At 27.3% G+C, this 27095-nt stretch overlaps 4 protein-coding genes across 6 annotated transcripts in view; 2 read left to right on the top strand and 2 right to left on the bottom strand.

The window, feature by feature from the left end:
- LOC107172414 (uncharacterized) overlaps window positions 1-14749 on the top strand; it is a 28405-nt gene extending 13656 nt beyond the window's left edge. The window contains exons 3-6 of the mRNA XM_089219344.1: window positions 1482-1605; window positions 8770-9000; window positions 9075-12405; window positions 12476-14749. Coding sequence (XP_089075470.1) covers window positions 1482-1605; window positions 8770-9000; window positions 9075-12405; window positions 12476-12477 — 3688 coding nt within the window. The 3' untranslated portion in view covers window positions 12478-14749. The remainder of the gene's footprint in view (window positions 1-1481; window positions 1606-8769; window positions 9001-9074; window positions 12406-12475) is intronic.
- Window positions 14750-14961: 212 nt separating this feature from the next.
- LOC107168277 (RNA-binding protein 42) lies at window positions 14962-20312 on the bottom strand. Of its 3 annotated transcripts, XM_089219347.1 has the most exons (8): window positions 20260-20312; window positions 19743-19794; window positions 19624-19682; window positions 17136-17289; window positions 16286-16437; window positions 16085-16231; window positions 15318-15512; window positions 14962-15248 (listed from the first exon to the last, which is right to left on the bottom strand). In XM_089219347.1, exons 1-8 carry the CDS (start codon window positions 20309-20311, stop codon window positions 15118-15120), a joined length of 942 nt encoding a protein of 313 aa, XP_089075473.1. In that variant the 5' UTR covers window position 20312; the 3' UTR covers window positions 14962-15117. The 3 variants fall into 3 exon arrangements, with proteins under 3 accessions (XP_089075473.1, XP_089075471.1, XP_089075472.1); XM_089219345.1 differs by having other exon boundaries at window positions 16085-16437; window positions 20260-20306; XM_089219346.1 differs by having other exon boundaries at window positions 16085-16437; window positions 19994-20304.
- Window positions 20313-20510: 198 nt separating this feature from the next.
- Window positions 20511-23599, top strand: p47 (NSFL1 cofactor p47). Its single transcript, XM_015517633.2, has 8 exons — window positions 20511-20788; window positions 20863-21032; window positions 21135-21305; window positions 21368-21480; window positions 21557-21710; window positions 21971-22120; window positions 22178-22387; window positions 23225-23599. The coding sequence occupies exons 1-8, from the start codon at window positions 20681-20683 to the stop codon at window positions 23355-23357; spliced, it is 1209 nt and encodes a 402-aa protein (XP_015373119.1). The 5' UTR covers window positions 20511-20680; the 3' UTR covers window positions 23358-23599.
- On the bottom strand, window positions 23379-25112 carry LOC107168282 (uncharacterized). The gene has a single exon (XM_015517635.2). The coding sequence runs from the start codon at window positions 24822-24824 to the stop codon at window positions 23589-23591; it is 1236 nt and encodes a 411-aa protein (XP_015373121.2). The 5' UTR covers window positions 24825-25112; the 3' UTR covers window positions 23379-23588.
- Between the last annotated feature and the right edge of the window lie 1983 nt (window positions 25113-27095).

Raw genomic sequence — 27095 nt, 5'->3', positions numbered from 1 at the left:
AAATCATTAATATATAAATGATGTAGGTAGGTAGTTTATACTTCAACGATTAAATAAATGTCAGATTTCTTGATGTAACTGTTGACAATTTACCAAATACTCTTCATTTATATATTTTGCTTATGTTAAGATAATATTAACATATTATTTATTTAATTATTCAACTATTTAAAAACAATTAATAACTTATATTGTCACATTATTTTAGAAAACGTAGTTCTATGAGAATTATATTCTCATAACCATTTGGAAATTGATTTCATTATTATTAAGTTAAACGATTATTAATAAGTTGTTTTACATACAATTTTAATAATGCGTGTTATTTATCTAATTATTCTAATTAAATAATACGTACATAAATTTGTTTAAACAGAATATCGAAAAATAAGAATGATGAACTATGTAATTGATTTTATTTGTTAAGAACTTATAAGAATATTAATGATAAATTTTAAATACCAAACAAATAAAATGTCTCAATCGCAGTATTATAAATACCATTTTTATACACTTAATATAAAAGTGTTTATATTGATTCGTTTTTATTTGGATATGATAATTTCAAAAATGTAAATGTAATAGAACACGATAATTTTATGATATATAGTTTTCGTATGGTCTTAATCTCAAGGACTATTCAGTATCGTAAATTCTTAAATATTTCATGTATTTGGTGGTCTTAACAATAATTTAAATCGTTCGATAGTTCGATTCCTGTATTAAAATTGCCTAGTGGTCTTAGTAACCGGTTTTTATAACCAGCTGTCAGGATTTATCGAAAATATTCAATTTTACTAATATTATATGACATATTGCATGTATCAAAATGTAATTATTAGAATTGAATTACATTTGACTAAACATGGAAATAAATGTTTTAATTTTGTAAATAATATGAATTGTAATTTATCCTTATAGTTTTTGATACCATTAAAAACTATTTGTTAAAATAATATTTTTACAAAGAATCTAAAAAACATATCTTATAGAACATTGTTATACATACATAATATATTTGGAAGGGCGATAGTTATTTGAACCGTAACACTTGAGGGTGAGCACTGTGCGTGTTTCCTCTTGGTTAAAAACCTTCGTCGCACCACCCTTAAAATAATTTCAACAATATCTATTTTCTAAAGAATAATAATTTTCTATGTTTTTATTGTTATAATTTAAGTTAATTAATGATAATATTGAAGCAAGTCGATGATACTTTACAATTATTCAAATTTTATTTATTTTTAGGTTAACTATTAAATTATTTAAAAACTACATAGTTTTATGTTTTTGATTAATTATTCGGTATTATTATTTAGTATTTTGTTTGTTTCTTAATGTACCAAACTGTTTCAATAATACTATTTTGTTCTTAATTTGCTCAGAATTATGTTTAGTTTTTAATGTACTAATTAAGTTAAAATATTATAAACATAATTACTACATATTTTGTTATAACGATGCGTTATTTTATTTTACAGTCCTAGCAACGCAGTTCTAAATTCGTTGGATCAAGCTAAAATATATTTGCAAACTCAGGGTACATGCAAATGTGGACTTGAATGTCCTTTTCAGTGTGAACACGTCTTTAATTTCGATGCAAAGGTAATGAAAAATATATACATACATACCAATTTTTGACAATTGTTATTCACTTATTCCCATAATTTTTTTATAATGCTCACCCTTTTTATATACCAGTTTATTATAAGCAATGTTAGAAGCCTACAGGCAGATGTTACTTACAGTGTTAGTCCCTCTCTCTCTTTCTCTCTCTTTCATCTTTACCAACAGCTGCTATTACGGGCTTGTAACTGTTGATAAAAAATTCGGCATTTTTATTGACAAACCAGGGATACCTAAACTTAAACTCAAACCTTTATTTTCATGTTATTGCCATTTTGAAAATGTTTATCATACAAGAGGTTTAATTGCTGAAGCTTTATATACTCAAGTGTTATTTTTAATTTAAACGAAACTATTCGGTACGTTTTTTTAGATTGTTGAAAAATGACGTCATACGTTTTTGACCTTCTCCCCTATATAATTTTTTGTCACCCTTCACGTCACCAAGTAAATTTTCAATGCATACTCCTCTTTAGTCTCTAGGACCCTAAGAAAGGGGTGAATTTATATTTTCTATAGGTAACTTATTTTTTGCTTATTTATCACGAGAAAGTTATATTCTACATGAACAAAATATTTTTTAAATTTAAAATGTAATTTTGAAAAATAATAATTTTAGTTAAAGCCGTTTTTTTTCAAAAGAATTTTTATGATTTTGAAAATAGTCATCTTCAAGTTTAATTCATATAATATAGAATAATATATTACTCTTTAAACGTTGTATATTGTATATATAATATTGGTAATGTATCTTATTATTTGGTAAATGAACTAAAAATACATTATGAAACATGGTCACATAAATAAATAGGTACATATTACATTTAATATTATATATATTTTAAAGTATTTCTTTAAAAGTTCATTTTTCTAAGTCATCATTTATTAGTCATTAGCAGTGCTCAAATTGGAGGGGGAGGTGCGCAGGGGGACGGAAATCCCCTACTATTTTAATTTTTTTTTGCGTACCCCTACTATTTTTTTTTACTTGGGCGGGAGGATGGTATTAACTAATGTCCGAAGCCCCCCGTGGGTCTATGCTGATTAATTGTGCACTCGGAACGCAGTTTTTAAATCGTTGGATTGAACTCCTCTACATAATTTTTCCCAATTCAAGCACTGGTCATTAGTCATTTCTATGTTAGAATAAAACCCAACATTTCGCATTTGTGTAATGTATAAAAACAATTTAAAACCATGCAAACACCACTTTTAAAGGCGGAATAAGTCAACCAGAATTTAGTAGTGGTATTTTTATTTTTTTTTTTTTTTTGTGTGTGTATAATCGAGTATTTTTCGAGGTTGAGTGGTAAAGTGTACAGTCTGTGCAGTATTGATGTTTTCAATGCACATTTACTGGGAAAAGCTTTTCGGGGCATTTACTATAAAAAATTATTATAGTATTACCCTTTCTTCTATTAATTTTCATTATATTGTTCACATACGTTAAAGAGTCATTTTTTTCTCTATTGAGTTTACAGTCTACACCATCTAATATTTTAATATTATCATCAAGGTATCTTTTATCAATCCTCTTTCGGATTGGATTAATCATTATGGCCATAGTAACTTATAGCAACTAATAAAATACATTGTTCATTTATCATTGAATTAGCGAACTAGATTTACAAACAATTACTTATAATAATTTATTGTGTATCACAAATTTGATGTAAATTTGTGGTATTGTAATATTTGATGATCCATGTATTATATACTACTCATACTAAACAAAATTGGATTATTACTATAATTTAGTTTCAAAAATCGTTGTTTTGTAATCGTTTTAATAACCTGTAAATATTTTAGATAACTGCTTATTTTAAAATATTTAGTTTGTATTAATTACGATTTACTATTGTTACTTATCCATAAATTACCAAAACTAAATTAAGTCTTGAAAAATTACAATTTTGCTAGTCAGATATCAATTTATATCATTTGGTAGTTTGATTAAGTATAGTTGGAATTGTAGAAAGAATCACTGTGAAAAAATGTAGGTTTTTACCAGGAATAAAAGGTATTAACTACGTATTAATGGTACTAAAACTGTGCTGAAAGTTGTTATTATTATTATTGTTTTTCTGCAATATTTTTGTTGGTATTTATAAAATATTCAAAAATGTCCTATTAAAATTAGTTTATATCATGTTTTATCACTAATAGTAAGAATAATGGAAAAGAAGAGTAATTTGTTATTTTTATTATATTATATATTATTATGATGGGTTATCACTTTATCAGAAACTTTCTTTTAAATTAACTTTGTATCTTCGTATTTTACTCATTAATGAAGTTAACGTTTATGTTCAACCTAAAAACTAATATAATTTGTAAAAATTTAAATTATTAATTTAATGTTATTTAACGGGAAAGTTTGTGAAGCAATATGTATACGCATATATAATTTTATGTATGCGCCTTTGCATATACGTCAGCACGTCATATGGCAGCAGTTAGATGGCAGGTGTCAGCTATACCATATTATATATTATATAAATTTACCAGGTGTGAGGCGCTGGTTCCTAAACTAACGTCGTAATTTAGACACTATAATCGTGGGCACAAACAATGCGCTTGTTATTATTTTTACACGCTTAATAATTATTTTATTATTGTTATTAGTTATCATGATGCAATTCCAACCGTTATTATTATTTAATGCTGTTTTTTTTGTTATTAGCTCCAAGTGTAACTATGATAGGTAGCTCAAAAATTATTATTTATTAAAATATAAGTTTTTATTATATAATATGATTAGAATATTTAATAGGCAATCTATTATTTTTTGAATATTTAGGAAATAAGTCATTAATGTGTATTGCAAGTTTAAGATTCGTGTATTCATAATTAGTAATTACTAATTAGTGTCTTTTGGAGAGGTTTTCCCCACTATACCGTCACTTTTGCTGGAAATACATTATTTTAATTTATATTAATTTTGCTTTTAAGTATAACATAAAACTATATTGTGGTCAATGACTTTATGCATATACCCGCCCCATACGGTTCCTTTACATTTCATCATGGAATTATAACTATACAATTTTGAGAATTCCCAAAAGACACAATATCTTATGGCTGTTCTTGCTAATAATTTTTTCAGTCTTATAAGTTTAATTCATTTACAGACTAGATTTAATACGTGGGTTACTTTTGTGACCATTGACTAATTTATTGTTTTAATTAGATGTTTAGATAATATATAACCTTTATGCAATGAGTAATATAATAATATGCTGGATGTATCGTGCATTATAGGCGCGTATAAGTATGTGACTGCTAAGATGTTTCTATTTTGTTTTTTAATATTTTAGACTACTTTATTTAAATATATATTTTTTAACGTTTATTACTGATTTCTTTAAAACTTTCTAAACATAAATGAGAGAACCTGATTATTATTTAATATGATTATAATAACTAATAACTAATACGTAATAGATAAGTTAATAACTGTCTAGTATTATACAACTATTTAAGTGATTTATAATTTGTGTTTCAATTTAAACATTTCAATATTTATATTATTCTAATTCCTTTAATTTATTCGAGATATAAACCAAGTAGAGAAATTCAAGGTCAATTTTTTTAATAATGTGTAAATATAAATTACAGCATTAAGTTAAAAATCTGTAATATGACATATTTAATATACTTAAGCATAAAAAACAGTAATTTAAAATTTCTTCAGCATTTTCTTCTCAAAAATAATAAATATTGGTTAATAATATAGAAATAAAAAATAAATAGCCTTGCTTCATGCTTGTCATTTATCAATCACAAAGCACGTGTAATATATATATACTTAACTATGGGATTACATTTCTACAGGAAAATGTTTGTAGTAATATAATTCAATAATTATATAACTCTTAGTTATCACAGTATCCACGATATAAAATAAGTATCACGATTTTATTATGTACGTAATGTATATCATTAATTTATTATGTTCAAAATTATAATAAAAATTCGAATTGGATATAAAACAATACTTAATTGCATTGAATGAGCTGTAAATTCGTAATAATTGTAGTGAACGGTCGGTTTCACGAAATTTTTTTAAAATGTAAAAAAGTTTACTATGCTGATGTTTGTTTGGCATACTTAAAAATAATCATTCATTAGTCAAACATGACTTGTACAATGTGTGTTGTACGTCTAGAAAGCTTGAAAAAATGTATTTGTAATTTATTTCATGAACTTTCCTGGTACAATACACGCTTTACATTTTAATATTTATTTTTATTTAGATATTTGTTAATTATCACTCATCAGTCTTTTAATTTCTATTATGCTGTCAATTAAAGTTTCATTGAATCCAAACTTTTATAATTTTAAACTATAATTTATGTGATAATATTTTTGATATCAAATTATAATTTTGATGGGATAAACAAAATTTTATTTACATGCCTCGATTAATATACTATACATACTTACCATCTATTCTATTCGAGTTTTAATAAGTATTTATTGTTTTATCTTTTAAAGGTTAAAAATTTGAATTTATTTTGTCAAGATTTCATAAGCTAGTGAACGAATAATCATACAATACAATTTTAGTTACTTTCTAATAAAGTTTATTTAATTGAAATATTGGGAAACCGTAATATACAAAAAATGTAATCATCACTTACTAGTAGACGTTACAAAAACCGGTTTATGCTTAAACTCTAAGGAACCGGTTTAAATGACGTTAATTATTAAGTTCTTTTTATAGCATCGTATAATTTGTTTATTATGTTATTTATACTATAAAAATTAAACCAAAGCTCAACTCCCCATCATATACAAACTCGTCCAATAATTTGTATGTAATTTTATAAATAAAACATCCTTTATGGGTGTTCATCAATTCAATTCAACTGAAAAGTAAACATTGAGTCTGATCTGATTAACAATTGAAATGTTTCTATACATTTTCTATTGATAACTTATTATATATATTATAGACACCATTTTTTTATACTTCAATATATTTTTCCATGAAGTATAATTTTTGTAACATACTTTTCACACTATATAGTTATAATTTGTTTGATATAACATTTTAGCAGGATTAGTTTGTATATATTTGCATTACAATTTTACATCAATATGAAAAAAGTGGACCCTGCAATTAAATTCTTAACTGATTTAAAAATGTATTTAATGTTCACGACAAAATGTATCGGAACCCATTGCTAAATTATAATTTTATCTACAAATTTGAACATTGAACAAATGAACAGTATTTCAATCATTCATAGTTTGCACTTAGATTCTCCGACATCGTAAGGTTTTTTTTTTTAATTTTATTATATTTAGTCCAACTTTAAACACGTTATTTTCGTTTTAATACAATTATTTTCAAGTCAATAGAATTATATTTTAAATTCTATCCATAACATTGTGAATTGTAAGAATAATTAATAAATTATAGTGATATATTTTATTATAATACTATAATGAAGATTTGCGTTGATTAAAAGTAGTTTTTTTTAAACCAACTCTTCCACATGAAATCCAGTAGATTCTTTAGTTCATGCAGGGTCACCAAATTACCGCTCGTGAACCAATTTTCACGCCCGCCCTTACCTCAAGGGACAATAAAAATAATCTAAAAATACATGTAATATCTAAACTCGTTATCACACGATCGTATCAATTGTTATCTGCATCATAATTATATGATTATATATATTTAAGTTTATTATTAGAACTTTTTTAAAAATATTTATAAATATTTATATTTCTATTAAATAAAATACTATGTGTATAATATATAATACTACATGTCTATATACTTTTGGCCTACTAAAAGATTTTGATATTTTATTTGACCCTTGAATAAAAAATTCTGGAGACTCCTGTTATAATTAATTATACGAAATCTATTTAAAGATGACAATTGGTGGTTAGTATTATTCAATTAATTATTAAAAAATGCTAATACTTTTAAATTTTAATACACAATTAACTATTAAGACATACAATATATTGTGATCAAGTACCATGAAGGTCATGTTATTTTTTTTGAATATTTAGCTTCGACGGAAACGATTTTTTTAAAACAACAATTGAATTACCAAGATGTCTGTGACTGGCAGACCAAAAACTATAAACTTATTGTCTAATGTTTTTTTACATTTTGGTCTGGATAAAGCGAGAGCAACCAAATTCTGCAGGTTTAATGATATTTTTTGGGACCCGTCCAAAGCGCTCATACGATAAAAATATACATTGTATTAAACATGCTATTAATAATTTGCAAACGAGCGCCAGCTAAATATTTGAGAATTTAAATTGTTGTCGTGCATTTTGACATTTAATTCATTTTAACAAGTTTTTTTCTTAAATCTAATAAAAACATTTTTATTTTTGAATTTAAACAATACTGCTAAGATAATAAATAACTTTAAATATATATACCTAGTAACGATTAATAAATTGTACATGACGCACCCATACATATTATGTACTATTGATTTAACATAAACATTTACTATTTATGTATGAATTATGAATAATATTGGTAAAACATTTCTATTCTTGTTATCGTTAATATTTTTAACGTGGACTCCTCGTTATTTTCAGTTTCAGTTAGATAAGTGGTTATTTTCAACCACATAAGTTATTACTAAAATATTGTAGTTGTTATTTTTTGACGTTTATACATTATTTTACCGTGCTTATTAGGTAACTTATTACTTAATAAATTTAAATTTTTCTGTAAAGTTGTTGTAATAATTTTTGGTTAATTTTTATCAATTACATTTTGACAGAAAGAATGTTTTAGACGTCATGAAATATTTAACGAATCTCACGATCTTTAAATTTGTTTATATACATGCATTTAATGATTTATTTGATGTTTGACCTTGATTTTTTTCATTTACGAAGTGTCATAATTATTATCAAGGCGTAGCCATTAACCATTCACAAATCTTGTCCTTGACAAGTCTGCTATCCTCCAAAAAATTCCCCAAGGTGACACTCCCACATATTTATTTGTAATGTTATCAAATACTTTTTAAAATCTTTTATTCAATTATTTACATGTATCAAACTCATCGTCATATTTAAATATGACGTTTATATATACAAACCGTGTTATATATTATAATATAGATTTATATATACTTATTTAAATTATAGGTAATGACGAAACCTACGTCTGGTCTCAACACTATGACCAATCTTTGCAATCACAAAAGGAAAATGATGTTTAACAATACCGAAAACAGGTTTAACAAATATTCCTTAGAAATGGCAGAAAATCGAAAAAAAAGAAAACTTTCTGGTGTGCAACAACAATATTCATTTCCTCCTTATGAAGGTGAAAAAATCGGAAAAGAAAACTACTCACAAGTTTCAAATTCTCATCAAGTGAGACTTTATTAAAAATTCGATGTATAACCATTTAAAAATATGTTAGTAATGTAATATTTATATTTTTATAGATGCAATGGCCAGATCAATCTGCTGTTCCTAGTCAAACAAGATTTTCGTCTCAAGGAACATCTGTTATGTTAAATTCTCTATCCCCACAACCTATGTTAAATACTCAAGGACCAGAATTAATGTCACAAGGTATGCAGCATGTGATACCAAACTCTCAAACCCTACCAATATTAAACCAAAGTTCATCTGTGATGTCAAACACTCAAGGACCAATTATGCCTAATTCTCAAAGTGCAATGATGTCAAATCTTCAAGGAACTGTAATGCCAAATTCCCAAGAAAATGTAATGTCTAATCCTCAAGGAACAATGATACCAAATACCCAATCCACATCAATGGGTTTGGGAAATCCAAGAGTTCCTCACTTCCCAAATCATTCATACCAGCAAGACCTAGAATATGAACAATCATATCGAAACAGTTATCGATATAACTCCCCTCAATGTAGATCTCATGAAACAACTGCATTACAACCGGACTCTTCATGTCAACCACTTCACCAACCATATCAAAATGAAATGGCATCACAAGAATATTATGAAAAACATACACATAGTATGTACCAAACAGAACAAATGCAATATAATAATTATGATAGTCCAAGAACTCAAGGGAGTTGTCGTTTCAATTGTTCTAGTCATTGTGGACACTATTGTAATTCAAGTGATCAAAATCCTAGTTATGGTAACCAAATAAACTCATATCAACATCAACCACAGTCACAGTCACAGCCTATACGACAGAATGAATCTAGGAATCATGAATATTATCCAGATGTGTACCAAGATCAAAATAATTATACAGAATCTTATCCGGACAATAGAAATAATCCAACACAAGAATATCCATCACAATATGAATATGAGCCACAATCTCAGTCACAGTGCCATCATCATATGGATTGTAATTTAAAAAATAATGCTTGTGTTGCAAATAATAACCAAAGTCCCGTTGAGGTCCCACAAATAAGACCACAAGTTAAACAAGTACAACAACAAAATAATACACAAAATATACAACAATCAATTACAAAACCACCAAGACCTCAACATAGATCAACACCTCCCTGGCAACTCAATAAACATCAACAAATACAGCAACAACAAATACCTCAACAACAAGTACAGCAACAACAAATGCAGCATCAACAAATACAGCAACAACAAACACCGCAACAACAATTACAGCAACAACAAATGCAACATCATCAAATACAGCAACAACAATATGTACTGCAACAACAAACATCGCAACAAGAAAGTTCTAAACAAATAGTTGAGGATCGAGTACCTCCCATACATCATCATGTTCCCCAAGTTTCCAGAGTAGAAGAAAAAAGTCGAATACCACTTAAACAATATACTAAAACTGTTAATTTTGGTAGAAAATCAAAGTCTCCGTCTGAAGAGGACAGTTACCCATCATTTTTAGATGATCCAAGCGGCTATTTAGCACAGCAGACAGCTCTACTGAATAATACTATAAGTACCAATTCATTTTCACCATTATCTCCTCCTGCAAGACCATACAGGCAAGAAAAACCTAGATATACAACAAATGTTACAACAATGGCTAGTGGTCGAACAGCTAGTTCAAATACAATTACTTCAGTGCAGGCTGGTAGAACCAATACATCTGTGGTAACAGTGAACACATCTGAAGACCAAGTATTACCACCTACTCAACAACAATCAATCACATCCAAAACACCTTTAGAAATGGTACAAAGTGTTGTAAGTAGCATACAAGTACCTACATCTTCAGAAAAATCAAGTATTCAACCAAGCCATATATTATTGACAAGTAATGGACAATTTATAATGGCATCAACTAAAATACAATCTCCTAATACATCCCAAGTTCTTTCATCAGTACAACATCAACCTACTGTCCTTGTAAATACTTTACAGGGAGGTCAAAGTACTTTACTACTTCAGCCAGGAAATGTTATGACTGTTGATCAAGTGCAGGTACCACAACTTGCTGTTGCTACAGGAAATATGGATAATAGTGGAGCATTTTCACCTAGAGGTTCAAATCTATTATCTCCTCCAGATTCCAAACGTAAAACTATAAATTCTAAAAAACGAAAATCACCTCAAATATCTCCCAATCATCAGAATAATTCTAGTGTATTGTTACAACCTCAACAGCAAAACTATAATCAGCCTGTTGTTCAAACATTAATACTACCAAATAAAACCACCCAATATGGCAACCAACAACTGATAACAAATGTGATACAACCTGTTAGTCTTGTTCATAATCTTCCAGCTATCCAACAATTCATTGTACCAGCAAATTTAGGTGGCGTAGTTATGGCTGACAATTCTATACTACAAGACGCAGTGCAATTAAACGTTATAACCCCATTTTCTAATACTGGTCAAAATTTATTGCCTACTGGAATGGTTTTAAGGACGCCTCAAACACAACAAAGACCACAACAAAGTAATCAATTTATCGTGAATAGTGTTGGCCAATTGAGCCCAATTTTAGCTAGCTTGAGTCCTAATCAATCACAAAACCAGAGTAGGAATCAGCAACAAAATGATTACATACACGTAGTACCATGTTCTATTCAACAAAATCAAGAAAATACCACTGTAGTTCAACAAAATACAACTATTGTTCAACAGCAGATGACCATGGTATCTGGACAACAAGGCAATGAGCAAGGAAATTTAATTATGAATGAAAAACAAAGTCAAAATTATATTATTGCTGATAACAAACAACAAGGGTTTATTCTGAGTCCTAAAGATAAGCAGCAGTCAGGTGGCACGCATTTTATTTTAAATAATATGAATTCCGAGAAACAAAGCCAAAGTTTTATAATTACCAGTCCAACTTCTGGAGATAAACAACTCTGTGGAAATTTCATCCTTGAAAAAACTAATTCATCAGGGAATTTCATAATTACTACAACAAATTCTGATAAAAATTCTAAATTTGCTAAACACTCAGTATCTACACAAACTGCTGCTGGACAACAAGTGTTACAGATTTCATCTACACCTGCCCTAATTGTTGCTACAAATCGGAATGCTTATGTAGGTAGTCCACCTGATACAACTACTTTAAGTCCTGTTAGTGGACAGAGTCCTTCAGCTAAACCAGAAATGCCTTCAAGTTCTGTAACAGCTGATTTGGATGCATTATCTCCATCGTCGACATTATCTGATATACAAAATAGGCAACCAATGGTTCATTGTATTTCAAGTAGTAATGTTATGGATTGGTCTGACAATTCAGCAGATGAAAGAAAGACTATATCTAACTCTTCTGACTCACCTAACATGTACTCCGTAGAACATTCATTTCCTAGATGTAAGTAATTCAATGCAATTTTGAACTTAAAATGACTGAATTTTTTAGTATAATTTTTTTTTTTTTTTAGGATACAATATCATTAGAAAATACATGGTTCAAGGAAATTCAACCACAAGGTAATGATACACATCTTGGCCATCAAAACAAGTTCCTATTAAAAAAGTAAATAAAAATATAGTGTTGTTTATGAGAAACTACAATGTGTAATTTTAAAAACTGTATAATATTTCCTAAATAAGTTAGGTTATTATATATTATTACAATGTAATAATTCCTCTGATTGAGAAATATTTTATAAATATTATTTTGTGTATGTTAATACTTTTGTTAAAAAAAAATTAACAATTGTTAAACCGAAGTTCTTGAGAATATATTCTTTTCAATTAAATTAGCTACCTTCTTGAATACATTTTCTGTTTCCTCAATTATTACCCCAGGTATAAAAAACAGTGTATAACTAAGTATTAATAATAAATAAAATATGAATTAATTACAAATTAAATTATTTTTTATTTAATTGTACAGTACAATTTAAATTTAAATGTTTACATTAAAAGTCAAACAAATTAGTTATTTATTTTATTATTTTATTTTATGTTCAGTAAATTAAGTTTAGATAATATTATCTTGAATACCAAAATATTTATTCTATCAAGGTACCAGCATTTAGAAATCACAAATAATATAAGAAATTTGAATTTAATAAAAGAAATCATTTAATTGATTAACTATTATATTTTTAAGTGCTTTAAATATTCCATATTTTTTTTTCAAAAACCAAAAAAAAAGAACTTCAGCTGCAATGACTTTTACTATTTTTAATGTGAGCAATTTGAATTCTCTATACACTGTTTTATTATTATTATTTGCTGGTACAATAAATCACCAATCATTGTTTAATTAAAACATTAAAAATAAAACTTTACAAATCACACATTTTTAATTAAAAAAAATCACTTCACAATATTTGTTTTTAGGTCTAGTTATGTCAATTGTTTATTGAATTTACCATCTAATTTATGAGATTACTAGGCTTAATTGTTACTTGTTTAATTCCGGGTGGCATAAACAAAAACTGAACATTTAATAAGTCAATAGTGAGCTAATGGTCTCATAAACTTTATTGAACCATTGAATGAATAAATGTTTTATGCAACCCAACATGATCATTGTAAATATACATACATATATACATATATTAATATGGTTATGTTATATATGTATGTATATATATTAATATGTAAGTACATAATTATGTATAATATCAAATTAAAATCATAGATATTTTATAAAAAACTTTCAATGATGTTTAAAATTACATTTTTTGACATTTTACATATTATATCGAGAGTTGAAATTGTTGTACTAATTTTTTTACTTATTACAAAATTATTTTTAAAATACAGACATACAATACAGTTATTTTGAGAGATAATTTTTTCTAGTAATATAATGTATGATATGTCGTTTTATTTTTAAAGTTATTTTTAATATCAACCGCCGTAATATTTTTTTTTAAATAGAGTGATATAACTGTATAAATATATATTATGTAACATATTATGTATATAATCAAAATATTCAATTTGTTTAACAAATACAATTTAGACTGTATATTTGATATTTTTAAAGCTAACAAGATGTTACTTGTTAGAACATTACTATTGTATATTAAAATTTAAGAAAATCTTTTATTTATTAATTATTATTGACAAATTAATCGAAAACTGTGATTTTATATTTCGTTTTAAAATTATTTTTCATATGATAGCCTTTTTGTATATTACTGTTTTATTATTATTATTATTTTTTCCTTTTTTTGTTGCACGTTTAAATCTTTTAAGTTTATTTATTACTTTATTTTGAAAAAAAACATGTCCCTTCCATGAATGAATGTTTTAATTATGATACTATGCCTACATATATTCAATACTATTACTTAATTTATTTTATTCTTATCATCTTTAACTGACGATACCTATTCTCTTACAAAACAATATTAACTATATTTGTCTATAATAAAAAATCGTTAAAAGTTATAGTTGAAGAATAAGTTGTACAGTTTTATATTTAAAAAAAATTAATAATGATGTACAGAAATTCAATACCATTTTGGATTTTTTTATACTCAATCCGCATCTATTTCTCATAGTCCATAATTATAATACATTATTATATTAACATTGGCTTTACAAAAATAACATGTACTGAAGAAATCCACCTTAAAAAGTACATGCCAAAAATATATAAAATATGTGTATTTGAATAAATGAAGTGTACTGTTATTTTTTAATTATATATAATATGTTGTTTTTAACACTATAAAACTAGTTTTGACAAATTTGCTACTGTATATTGTGTATAAAATATTTCATCTTATCTGTGATTCCTAATTCCAATCTTTTTTTTTATACGATAATTTGTTGAACAACACAATATTTATAATTATTATAAATATTGATTAGTTCTAAGGTTCTGACCGGTATTAATTTAAACTACTGATTATTTTTAAGTATTAAAAATGCATCATGTTATTTATCTAATTTAAGAAAATTTAAAATTGCTTAATAACTTTATTTTTAAACCTTAATAGCAAAATCTTATTTTGAAAAATTAAGAACTAAAAATCAAATAAAACTATATCATTTGCTTACAATTTTACAGAAACATTTAGTTTATTTATATGGTAAAAATAAAAAATATCATTGTTTATGAAGATTGACCAGTTAGTAAATTAATGAGTGCAGCCTTTTCTTTTTCCTTCTTTTTGGTTACTTCCAAACTTCTATTTTTCCACATACTCTTCCGTAATTTTATTGGTCTACTACCCACATATCGACCTAATAAAAAGAAAAATTTAAAATAGTAGTATTTAAAAATATTGAGTAAAAAAAGGTAAAAGGCAATACCATTAAGTTCTTTTGTAGCTCTAATAAAGTCAGCTGGATCTTTGAATGATACAAACCCAAAACCTCGAGTTTTCATAGTTCGGCGATCACGAACTACACGTGCTTTTTGAAATGAAGGATATCGACTGAACGTTCGAGCTAATAATTCATCAGTTACATCATTTCCTAAATCTCCACAAAATAGTCGAAAATCATCTGAAATATAATTCAAATTTGGATCACTTATTATAATTTATATTATGTTAAAAGGATGCAACACTTGCATGTGTTGTCTTCAATCTCACAAATGTAAAACATAGAAAAAATTGTTATGCATGGGATAGCACTGAAAAAGCTACAGTCATAGATAAGAAATTAAATTTCTAACAATTAAGGAAGAGGATTTTGGGAGTTAAATATTGTTTTTTTTTTCATTATTGGAACTACAAAAAAAGTTATTTAAGGTTGAAGAACAAAAATAATGAAATTATTAAATTAAATGAATTTTGAAACTAAGAATTTTTTTCGTATGTTTTAGTATATCATGATAATATAGACGATGTTTCACAGATAATGTTCTCAGCCTTATTGTATTTCAACTTGGAGTCTTAGTATCACTATAACCTGAGTGGTTTTATCCCACAGAAATCATATTTGCTATATTGTACATTTTTAAGACAAGTAAAACATATGCAGGTGTAGTACAATGAGGAAAATTATATTCTTTTATTCCAAAATGTATATAATTATTTGCTACAGTTTATCAATACATAAAACAAAATACATACCTTCATCCCATTCAGATAGTGTCTGATCTTCCCAAACCTGTCCTCCAGAAGTTCGTATAAATTTCTTATTTTTTTTCCCTTTGCTCTTGGCAGATTGATTTGGGATTGAAGCAGCACATTCAGCTGCGGCCACAGCATTACCTCCAGCTGATACAACAACTGTTTTAGATGTTGCTTTAACGGCCTCTGCCATTTCTTTACCTGGTAATATTGTGGGTTGTGACTTCTTTGATTCTTTTTTTAATGGATTGATGCTTGTTGTCATTTTTAATATGTCTTCTGCTTTAATCATCATATCATTTGTAGGTATTTGAGGTGGTTCAGGTTTAGATGTATACAGTTTAGGAGCACCACTAAAATTCATGTTTTCATTTTAAAAATTTATACATTTGTATAATATCATATTATTATATTGTAGAAATTTGAATGTAAATTGGATTTTTGCTATTTTTCATTACAAATACATAATACTGTTATTTAATATTTATCATGTTATTTTTTATATATATAAATAATCAAATTTTAAATGAAACACTTTGATTTCAAATTGTAAACAAATAATTTTAAAGACAGTCTATATGGCTATAAAGTAATTTAATTCAGAAACGAATAAATAACAAATATGTACATTATTGTCAATAATGTATTATATATTTCACTGATGGATGATTATAAATTATTATATTATAAAGTTAATTCATGTAATTATTAAGTAACAATTAAGTATTTATAAAAAATTATACAACTAATACAGTTGTTGCCTTATAAATTAAGGCGACAGTGGCGGTGCTTTTCGATAGGTGTAGCCCGAACTAGTTGCGGCGCGCCTCACCAATTTGTTTGTTATAAATCGATCAAAATAATTGAATCAGCAGACAATCAATTACGGCAAGCCCATGATTTTTCTTTATAACACTGCTGCCATCTTAATTTATCTGGCAACAACTCAACCCTATTCTTTAATTGTATACTTGCATGACATTTATATTAGAAGTTGAAACTTTAATTAATGATTAGTGGCAACTCAAAAGAAACAATATATATTATATACCTGAGAATAACAGGACCAATTGATTTGTCTACTTTGACATTATATTTTCGTTGAGGTTGCTGTAATAGCATTTGGTTGTTAGAGAACGATGGTTGCATATTATTATATCCTTGAGAAGCAATGGTATTTTGTTGTCCCATCATTGAATAATTATCTATACAAAATGTATAATATAAATATAATAGAACTTAAATAAGTTATTAATAATAAACAATAACAATTGAAATCACATTTAAACATATTAGGACAATCATTATTAATAGTATTATTTTAAAGCTATGCATAGGGCCGAGATCTAGATGACTTGAATCTTTAAAAGATACTTTAAATTACAGAGCATAAAGCTATTTGTCTGAAATGAAGAAAAATAACCAAAAACTTCTGCATTATATTGATTAGTACTATGTCAAATTTTATTTACAAAGTCAAACTTGGTTAACTCAAAATCGCTAATACCTTGATCTTTTTCATGGTCCCTAGAATTTTTTATTGTTTTATTATTCTTAGATAACTCAAATTTTTTGGTTCCTTTAAATATAAGTAAATTAAGTTGTATTAATAATTAATAATTAAAAATTTGGAGCAATTGCAGTTTAGCTCTCAAGCGATTTTTTCGATTTTTTTATTGAAACACATGTATTTCAACGAGTTAAGAACGATGGTGCAAAAATTAGTTGGTGCAAACCATAATTTTGAAAGTTATAGTCTTTTCAAAGTATGTGATTTTATGGTTTTTTTTATAAGCATGCGTATTACAATGTTTTAATTTTTTTTTTTTATTAGGATTATAATTATATTAACTAGGTAGATTCTGTGATGTGTTTCATGAAGTACTCTCGCATTCAAATAATTTTACTTAAATTTCAAGGTAAAAACAGAGCTAAGAGTTAAATAACAAAATTATAAAGTAAAGTGGCTCCCTTCACCTGCCGGCTCCGGTCGCCAAACTCGAGGGACCTCCCTCGGCCTACCGGCTTCGGTCGCCATACTAGATGGCCAGTTAGAGACTTAAGACCCTAAGAGTAACATAAGTCAACAGCTGTTGTGTTATATGATAAGCGTGCCACACGCTGCAATACGTACTATTCGTCATACAACCGCATACTTTGGAAGGCTATAACTTCCAAAATAATGGTTTGCACCATCGTTCTAAACTCGTTGAAATACATGTTTCAATAAAAAAAAAAATCGCTTGGTAGCTAAACTGCAAATATACCAAAAATTGGTACTTTTTGGTTATCGTACCCCAATGGTCAGCCGGCCGAATGCGGCGGCGGTCGAGATATACAGATTTCGCTATCATACCCCATTATATTTATCTTAATGCCTCCATCATAAAAATATTTTTCAATTAAAATAATTGTTTTGGTATTCATATTGTATTGGTATTAATACTTGATCATAATTTTTTTTTTGTATTGATGTTTTATTAAACTTTATTGGTATTCATATTTTATTATAATTTCTTTGTATTCATATAATTTCATATTATATTATTTTATTAAAATAAATTATATTTTTGGCAATTATTTATTTATTTGTATGGCAATGAAACTTGACAATATTGAGATAAATATAATGGGGTACGAGAACGGAATCGGTATATCCCGACCGCCGCTGCAGTCGGCCGGCCGACCGTTGGGGTACGATAACCGAAAAGTACCCAAAAATTTATCAATATGGTAGACCGTAGGATTAACGTAGAGTATTTCATTTTATAAATTTTAGAAGCTTTCAGGTTGGATACAATGAAACTATTGATAATATTGAAAAAATCATATAGGTACCCTTTTAGAATACTCAATTTTTTTTGTTTATATCATTTTTATTTACCACAAACCAACTAACATTTAAGTGATAATGATAAGAAATGGCTATAACATTTATCTTAGCCTGTGTAATTAAGTGAAATATATGAAAATTATAAAAATAACACAATATTCGCAATATTCATAGTTCATACAAGGTATTGTATAAAATTAAAAGAAAAAACATTGCAAGTGTATTAGATTCCGGGCCCTAGTAATGAATGTGTATCACAAATCATAATTTTATAAATATTGACAACCATTAAATTGTTATTTTATAACACTGTAATTCTAACTATGTAATAAAAGACTGAAAATTGTTAAACATTTTATGAAAAATATTATGGAATTCAAATTATTTTTATTTCATTTAAATCATCACTATTTATGTATATCATATAGGATTCAGTAATTTGTATGAATAAATATATCAATTAAAATATGGTTTGATGACTAGCACCTTTGTCTTTAGTTGAATACAAAACTTACAAGACTTGATTTCTCTTCATTACTACATCACAAACAGTTCTAGAACTTTAGATGGGTATTAATCGGAAATTGGGATAGATATCTTCTATAACTAAATAATATGTTTTAAAAGTAATTTTTTCATAAATATTGTATCTAATATGAACTTTGAGGTAAGATATTTATATATTTTATCAATTTATTTAAGTTACCGTATGATTGAGCACCAGGTGTGTCCATATAATTAGGTATCCCAATTTCTTCTTCAAATCTAAAATAAACATTAAACCATTATAAAAAATCGATATAAGCATAATGTAAATTCAGTTACTTGTTCATTTCGTCTTCCATCATACGAAGTTTGTCAAAAGCGTCGGCCATATCTGATGACAAAAGTAGGTATCTTCAATTTTAACACAGAAAGTAATATTATTCAATATGATTAAAAGAGAAAGAGAGAGTAACAAATAAATAATAATCAAATAACTATTCTAGTAACTAAATATTATACAAAATTAAATAGATTTAAGTTATTTAATATTGAATAGCAATAATAATTAATACTAAATACTAATTTAATACTTTAATAGCATTGAATAATGAATTAATGAATATTGATGTTGTTTCATGGAGATAACGCAATAACAGGTGTAAACTGAAGTTATCAGTCTTTTATTTGATTTGTTTTGTTTGGACTGGTGGTTTAATGCACGCCGTACAGAGCCACGGAGGCGTGGTAAGAATTAAGATAGAGAAGACTGAGGAATAAGAGTGACCGTCGACAGAGTGATAAACTGAGGACTGGAGCTGGAAGCAAGCAAGCTTTCAACAGTTTCAACTGGACTTACTGGACCGAACCACCGAACTGGCGAGTGGCGACTGGCGAGTGGCGAGCAACATACTATAATTGCAATATCCAGTGCTTTTCCAGTGCTCACTATCATAAATTGTCTGTCTTGGCCTAACTTCGGCAACGCGCCAACATTAAATAGTGAGGTAACAAAACATTAAATGAGATATTTTCGTGGCTACACTGATTGAATATTTTAGGTTACATCAAGGATTCAAACGAAAAACAAAAAAAAAATTGATTACAAGCGCTTTTTGTGGGTAATAGTAAGAGATAAACAAGTTACATTTGTATTATTGACTTTTGTTAATGGATTTTAATATATTTTATCCGTATATTTAAATATTAAATCCATACTGCAGTTGTTGTGCACGATTTCCTTTATATTTTATTTCGTATTTGCTAAAACCAATAACACAATGAGCGAGTCAGAGCAAAGCAACAAGGTCAACGAATTTGCTGGCATAACTAATGTAGATCCAGAAAGAGCGAAATTTTATTTAGAATCGGCCGCCTGGAGAATGGATGTAAAGATGAAATAACCAAAATTGTGTTTCGTGATGGTGTTCATAATATTGATATTTTTACTATGTATTTATAGGCTGCATTGGCTAGCTTTTATGACGAAGGTGCTGATGATGAACCTCCTAACGAAAATGCTGGACAATCCTCATCGAGGCCATCAGTTGCATCAAATAGAGATGTACCAATGGCAAGCAAATCGAGTTATAAACCATTAGCAAAACCGAAAAAATGGCAACCACAATCGAGGTAATTAAAATTCATTCTTCTGAATCTTAGGTAGACATACTATCCATTAATAAATCAAGTAAACTACTATTATTATACTACATGATTGTTATTTGTTTTTAGAATAATGACATTCAGTAGTTTGAAGAATGCTGAAGTTGAAGATAAAGACAGTGATGAAGATGAAGGTCAAAGGTTCTATGCTGGGGGATCAATCACAAGCGGTCAACAAGTAATTGGACCTCCGCGCAACAATGCTGATGTTATCACTGATATGTTTCAAACAGCACAGAAGTATAAAAAAATCTAGATCATAAATTTGAGATTTTTTCACATAAAAACTAAATTTGTTCAAGGTATGCTAGTACTTCGGCACCAAGTGGTAGTAGTAGTTCCACACATGACAGTGGTCCATCAAATTTCTTTGGTACTGGTTATAAATTAGGCCAAACTGAAAATGACACTGAAGGTCTGTTGAATACTATTAAAGTATTAAGTTGTTACACTCATTAATGCGTGTTTTAATTTCTGTATTTTGATTTTAGTCATTCCATCTCATAATGCTACTACTAAACGTTCATCCAATCAAGAAGAAGTTGTTTTAAAGGTATGGAAAGAAGGATTCACTATCAATGATGGTGAATTGCACAGCATTGATCGACCAGAAAATAGAGAATTTCTACTTATGGTAGCTAGAGGGTTAGTAATATATTGTTAAAAATATTTGAGCCAAACAATTTAGTGTCCACTGTCTATTATTTTGACATTTATATTTTTAGTTTTTGATAATACTAAAATTTTTAGTTAACTTGACCTAGTTTGTAAATTTAGGTGTTCAGACGGTTTTTGATCATAGTATTTTAATCCATAACTATCAATGTTCAATTTTATATATCCTGAATTTTAATGTTACGCACGAAACAAATTTAATTATTTATTTTTATGCTCTGTTATTTTAGAGAAGAGATTCCTCCATTACTTTTGAAAGAGGCTAATGTGTCTAGTGAAGATGAACTTCATGTTAGCGTCGAAGATCACAGATATGAAGAATATATTCCATCAAAACCAAAGAAAAAAATTTTTGGAGGATCTGGAAATTTGTTGGGAAGGTAATTTTATACATTTTATTAAATTCAATATGCGTTTTCACAAAAATGGTTTTGTAGCCCTGCACCAGATGTTGTTGGTAATGAAGTCTCAAAAGAAATTACTTCTGACAGTGGTGTTGCCAATGAAGCTGTTGCTCGTGCTGAAGTTCCTTTAATACCAGATGCTCCAACCACTTCATTACAGATCAGATTAGTAGATGGTACAAGAATTGTTGCCACATTTAACCATAGTCATACTATTGGAGATATTCGCCGTTACATTGTAGCGTATCCTTTTTAATTAAAATTATTTGAAAGGTAATAATTATTGATAAACAAGAATAACTATACAGCTATGATGTATAACTTATTTACACTGTGATGAGTAAATTTAAATTATGTAGATTTATGTGTTTTTTTAAGGTAAGTTCTCAAATTTGTCTAAATTAATTATAAGTTTAAATTCAAACATTCTAATAAGTTTGGGTACTCATGCGATATGCTATTTACTTTAAAAAATTATTTTTTCATTAAAATCCACTATTTGTTCAATTTCATCACTGTTATTGTATATCTATTAAGTAACAATATATATATTTCTCTTACGTTATAGGTTCTATGAATAGACTATTTACTTATTAGTAAAAATCCACATCCATAGCAAGATAATAAGTAGATTACTTAATCTATATTCTTAATTGATAATTTATAAAGTAGACATTATAGATATTAAATACTAAATTTCTATGAATGCTTTATTTTGGTAAACAGCAAACTAAACTATCTAACATAGTTATTAAATATGTTATAATATGATGTTTGACGAGTATCATAGTAACTGCAAAATCATATTCACGCGTTCAAACATAATAGCAGATTATTTTTAATTTTTTTGGAACATAGACAATTTACTATTTCATTTTACTTCTATTACATTTTTAAAGTTTGAAGAAAATTTTAATTTAATCCATCCCTATTTTTATTATTATTAGATGTATACATATATTTGTTTATTGTTTTTATGGGTAATATTATGTGTTGGAAAAATAGTTATTAAAATATTAAAATTATTATTAGAAGTTAATTGATTTATTAAATATTTTTCTTAACTGATTTTTATATCAGTGCTAGATCTAGTTTTGGTTCTAGACCATTTAAATTGCAGTCATCATACCCTCCAAAAACATTAGATAATGATGATCAAACATTGTCAGAAGCTGGATTATTGAACGCTGTGATCTTCCAACGTTTTGGTTAATATTAAAGTATTTTAGTTTACTTGTTTTTTTTTTTTTTTTTTGTTTTATTAATTTAAATATTTACATTTTATGTTTTTTGGAAACTGAAATTTAAAAATAAGACAGCACATTACTTCAATTATATTAAAATAGTAATATTTATTTGATTTTGTATAAAATATCCTTTAAAAAAAATATATTATGCATATAATTTTTAAATGTTACAGTCGAAATAAATTCAAGAATAATTTTTACAGATTAATCACATTGTTATTGGTTATATGAGTAATAGAAAATCTTAATTGAGATTTCCATAACATCAACAGTTTACTATTAACAAAATTTATTAAATACTTTGCCATACTTTTATCATCTTTACCACTGTTTTTTTCACATATTTCTTCCAAGCTATGTATTGATCCCATTTTTGTTGGTGGTTGGTGATTCATTGTTTGATCATCAATGATGGTATTTATTGTCTTGTTGGTCTTTTCACATATTGTTTTCTTCATAGCCATGGGCCAGGATTTTTTTAACTGCCGGTTATTACAACATTTCTTCATTTCAAATGTATAGTCTATGTTGTTCTTTAAGGAATTAAGTTTATCCTTGTTTAGTATCAAGTACTGATTCCATGATAATAAAATACTATGTTTAGCAAGACCTTGTGTTCTTTGTATACAATCTTTTAGTAAAATTGACCTTTCTAATTGTAAATCTGTCGTAGGGAACTGCCAAGAGAGTGTGGAAAAAGTTTTGTACATGTCTCTGTGGCCAGCAATTGAACGTAAAAATTGAAGAACTTTATAGTGTATGCCAATATCATATGCAACAAAATGACGAACACCCAATAGTGAGTGATATGCAATGAATTCCACAAGATATGTATCAGAAATGCCGGAATAATCTGGTGCAATACACATAATCAGATCATCTTTGATGAGAGATTCTTTTTGAATATTGATTGGTATGAACAGTTTTAAAAAATGTTCACGTCCCAGTAAAACTCCATATGGTTCAGTGTTGGTAGGAATGTTTTCAGGCTTGCAATGAACCTCATATTGATGAAAATTTGGATCGTGATTATTAGTTTTAATACTATACGAAAGTTTTGCTGGCTTGGAAATAAATTGATCTGCCATTTTAAACCACACACGACATTCATAATCAGAGAATCCTGATCTTGGGCCCAAAATTAGCAAATTAACAGACTGTTTTTGAGAGGACCAGAAGGCAGAATACGCATAGTACTGATCGTGTTTGATCCAAAATACAGGTGGTTTCGCTAACAAATTATCGTTATCCAGATCCACATAGAACTTATCCTCCAGTAGAACACAATTTGTTATGTTGTCAGCTGTGTAACCAAAAAAATTAAGCACTTCCAAGACATTCAAAAGCTGCATATATTCATACCTGTACAACAACAGTGTAAAGACACTGAAAAATGACACGAGCACCAAAAGCAACTGTTGGTATTTTCTCATCGTTTCACTTAATCCCTTAGATTACAAACCTATTACCGAGTGATTTTCATCAAAATGAATTAAGTAATGTGAACTGTAGTATAAATAATATTGTTAAGTTTTAAGTTGTTATTCCTATCAACATGACAGAATTGTCAAAATTGAGAATAGATCTATTCAAAAATGCCTATACAAACAAAAAACAATAGTGTTATTTTTAATTGTGATTTACTTTTAACTTCTTGTCTTGAGAAGACAAGTTAGTTGTTCAAAAAAAAAACTTGTAACATTTTACTCTATGATTGTAACGTAACCTAGTTGTTATTGGCTTATCATGTCTATTGATGATAACAGTAAAATATCAAAACGACGTGATAACTAATGGATCTTTGCAGGAAAAATTTTTTTGTGTCCGTTTATAATATTGCATACATTTAGCCCCTTTTTTGCAGCTGTCAAAAAGTGATAACATCATTTTCATTATAAATTATAATACTATATTTTATTATAACTCGATTTAATGATTTTATATATTGCTAAATTCAAATTAAAATAGTATTTACATCAATAGTTAAATAAATTTAATAATACACAATTCGTTGCGAAAATATAATACAAATGTTATAATTAAGCTAGTATATTTTGTATTTTTTTTTTTTTTTAATGCAAAATCATCTTGTCCAGTATTTCAAATATAAAATTGGATTATAAATACATTTTACTAACTATTTAGCCCATAGGCCATAATTGAACACTCATAGTATAAGCGTTTCAATATTGTACCTTTCACAGAATCTTGAACATCATTTAAATTTAATACTTTTTGAATAGGCACCAATATAGATAGTTCTATAGTATTATATAAACTAATATTCATATCATTAATTATAATATCATTCTTTTAGAGTTAAAACAAAATGAATTTCTTAATTGTTGAATTGTACCTTTAAATGACGACCGTAAGTGAATATTGTGTTTTTTTTTTCGAATTGTGTATTATTCAATTTATTTCACTATCTGAATTTGAATTTAGCAATATATAAAACCTTTTAAATCTAATTATAATAAAATAAAATAATATAATTTATAATGAATATATGTTATCACTTATCACATTTTGGTAGCTGCAAAAAAGGAGCGAAATGTACGCAATATTATATACGGACACCAAAAATGTTTTCCTGCGAAGATCCAGTGGCGTACCCAGGGGGGGGGCTTAGGGGGCTTCAGCCCCTCCCATTGGCCATGTTTTGGAATACATTTTATATTAAAAAAGACAAAGTACAAACCATGATATTTCTAAAAAACGGTATTGAATACAACGTATTATCTTTAGTAACAATGACCTAGTATAAGCAAAGCATAAACGTTGTGTTTATTATGGTACCGAATACCGATATAGATTTAGCCCCCCCCATTCGAAAATCCTGGGTACGCCACTGCGAAGATCCATTCGTAATTTGAATGGTAGTGATGGTAGTGACATAGAACAATGTACATCAAAAGTGAGCAAGATCATATTCGAAGGAATCCCGGAAAAAATCTCCGGAAAAAAATAATAATGATAATAAAAAATCCATCCCCTAAGCAACTAATTAGTATTTAAATTATAATAATAAAAATAATAATATTATCTTATATTATATCTTTATACCTATATTATTAATTAATATATATATATCAATATATCATTGAAATATGTAGTAAAAATCATTAATATATGCAACAAATATGCATTTACAAAATTTATATTTAAAAATTCAAAGTTGTACTAAGTATGAAAAAAATATAAATGTATAAATAAGAATACGTATAAATAACTACATAAATATGACTGTTACTATTTATAGCTATAGCTGCCATAAAAGTTAAACAATAAATAAAAAATAAAGCTTTATCCTCAAATGATACACCCGGCCAAATATTTTCGGAGGTAATCGAGAATCTGGATGTCGACGTTTTAGCTGAATTACCCAAGGAAGAATATTTAAAACGTAATATTAGATATCATCGAAGTTTTCATGATCCGAACGAACCTCAAAATATCAAAGAAATTGTTATTGATGCCATCAATTTTATGGTATAATTTTTTTTTTTTTAATTATCATAATTAGGAAATAAAATCCTATACTTAACAAATTATATCTATTTTATTATAGGTGAATGGGCATTATTGGGTAATAATAGACTATTATTGAGGGATAATGGTCCAGAGGCATCTGTAATTTTTTAAATAGTTGCTTTGGGGATTTTTTTTTCCGATTACCATTCGAAGTGATAGTCGATTGTAAT

Source organism: Diuraphis noxia, unplaced genomic scaffold, assembly GCF_037042655.1.
Source record: "Diuraphis noxia isolate RWA-SAM2 unplaced genomic scaffold, SU_Dnox_SAM2 contig0002, whole genome shotgun sequence".
NCBI lineage: Eukaryota > Metazoa > Arthropoda > Insecta > Hemiptera > Aphididae > Diuraphis > Diuraphis noxia.
The sequence above is the reverse complement of the archived record's forward strand: the minus strand, read 5'-3'. Positions and strand labels throughout refer to the sequence as shown.

Excerpts from the sequence above, each read along its gene's own strand:
- LOC107168277 (XM_089219347.1), bottom strand. The coding sequence starts at position 20,311 with ATGTTGCTCGCCACTCGCCAGTCGCCACTCGCCAGTTCGGTGGTTCGG. Across the intron at positions 16,232-16,285 it reads ACAACCCACAATATTACCAG|CTGGAGGTAATGCTGTGGCC; the intron begins GTAAAGAAATGG and ends TTGTTGTATCAG. Across the intron at positions 15,249-15,317 it reads AGCTACAAAAGAACTTAATG|GTCGATATGTGGGTAGTAGA; the intron begins GTATTGCCTTTT and ends TCTTTTTATTAG.
- p47 (XM_015517633.2), top strand. The coding sequence starts at position 20,681 with ATGAGCGAGTCAGAGCAAAGCAACAAGGTCAACGAATTTGCTGGCATA. Across the intron at positions 21,306-21,367 it reads ATGTTTCAAACAGCACAGAA|GTATGCTAGTACTTCGGCAC; the intron begins GTATAAAAAAAT and ends AATTTGTTCAAG. Across the intron at positions 22,388-23,224 it reads ATTCGCCGTTACATTGTAGC|TGCTAGATCTAGTTTTGGTT; the intron begins GTATCCTTTTTA and ends TTTTTATATCAG.
- LOC107168282 (XM_015517635.2), bottom strand. The coding sequence starts at position 24,824 with ATGAGAAAATACCAACAGTTGCTTTTGGTGCTCGTGTCATTTTTCAGT.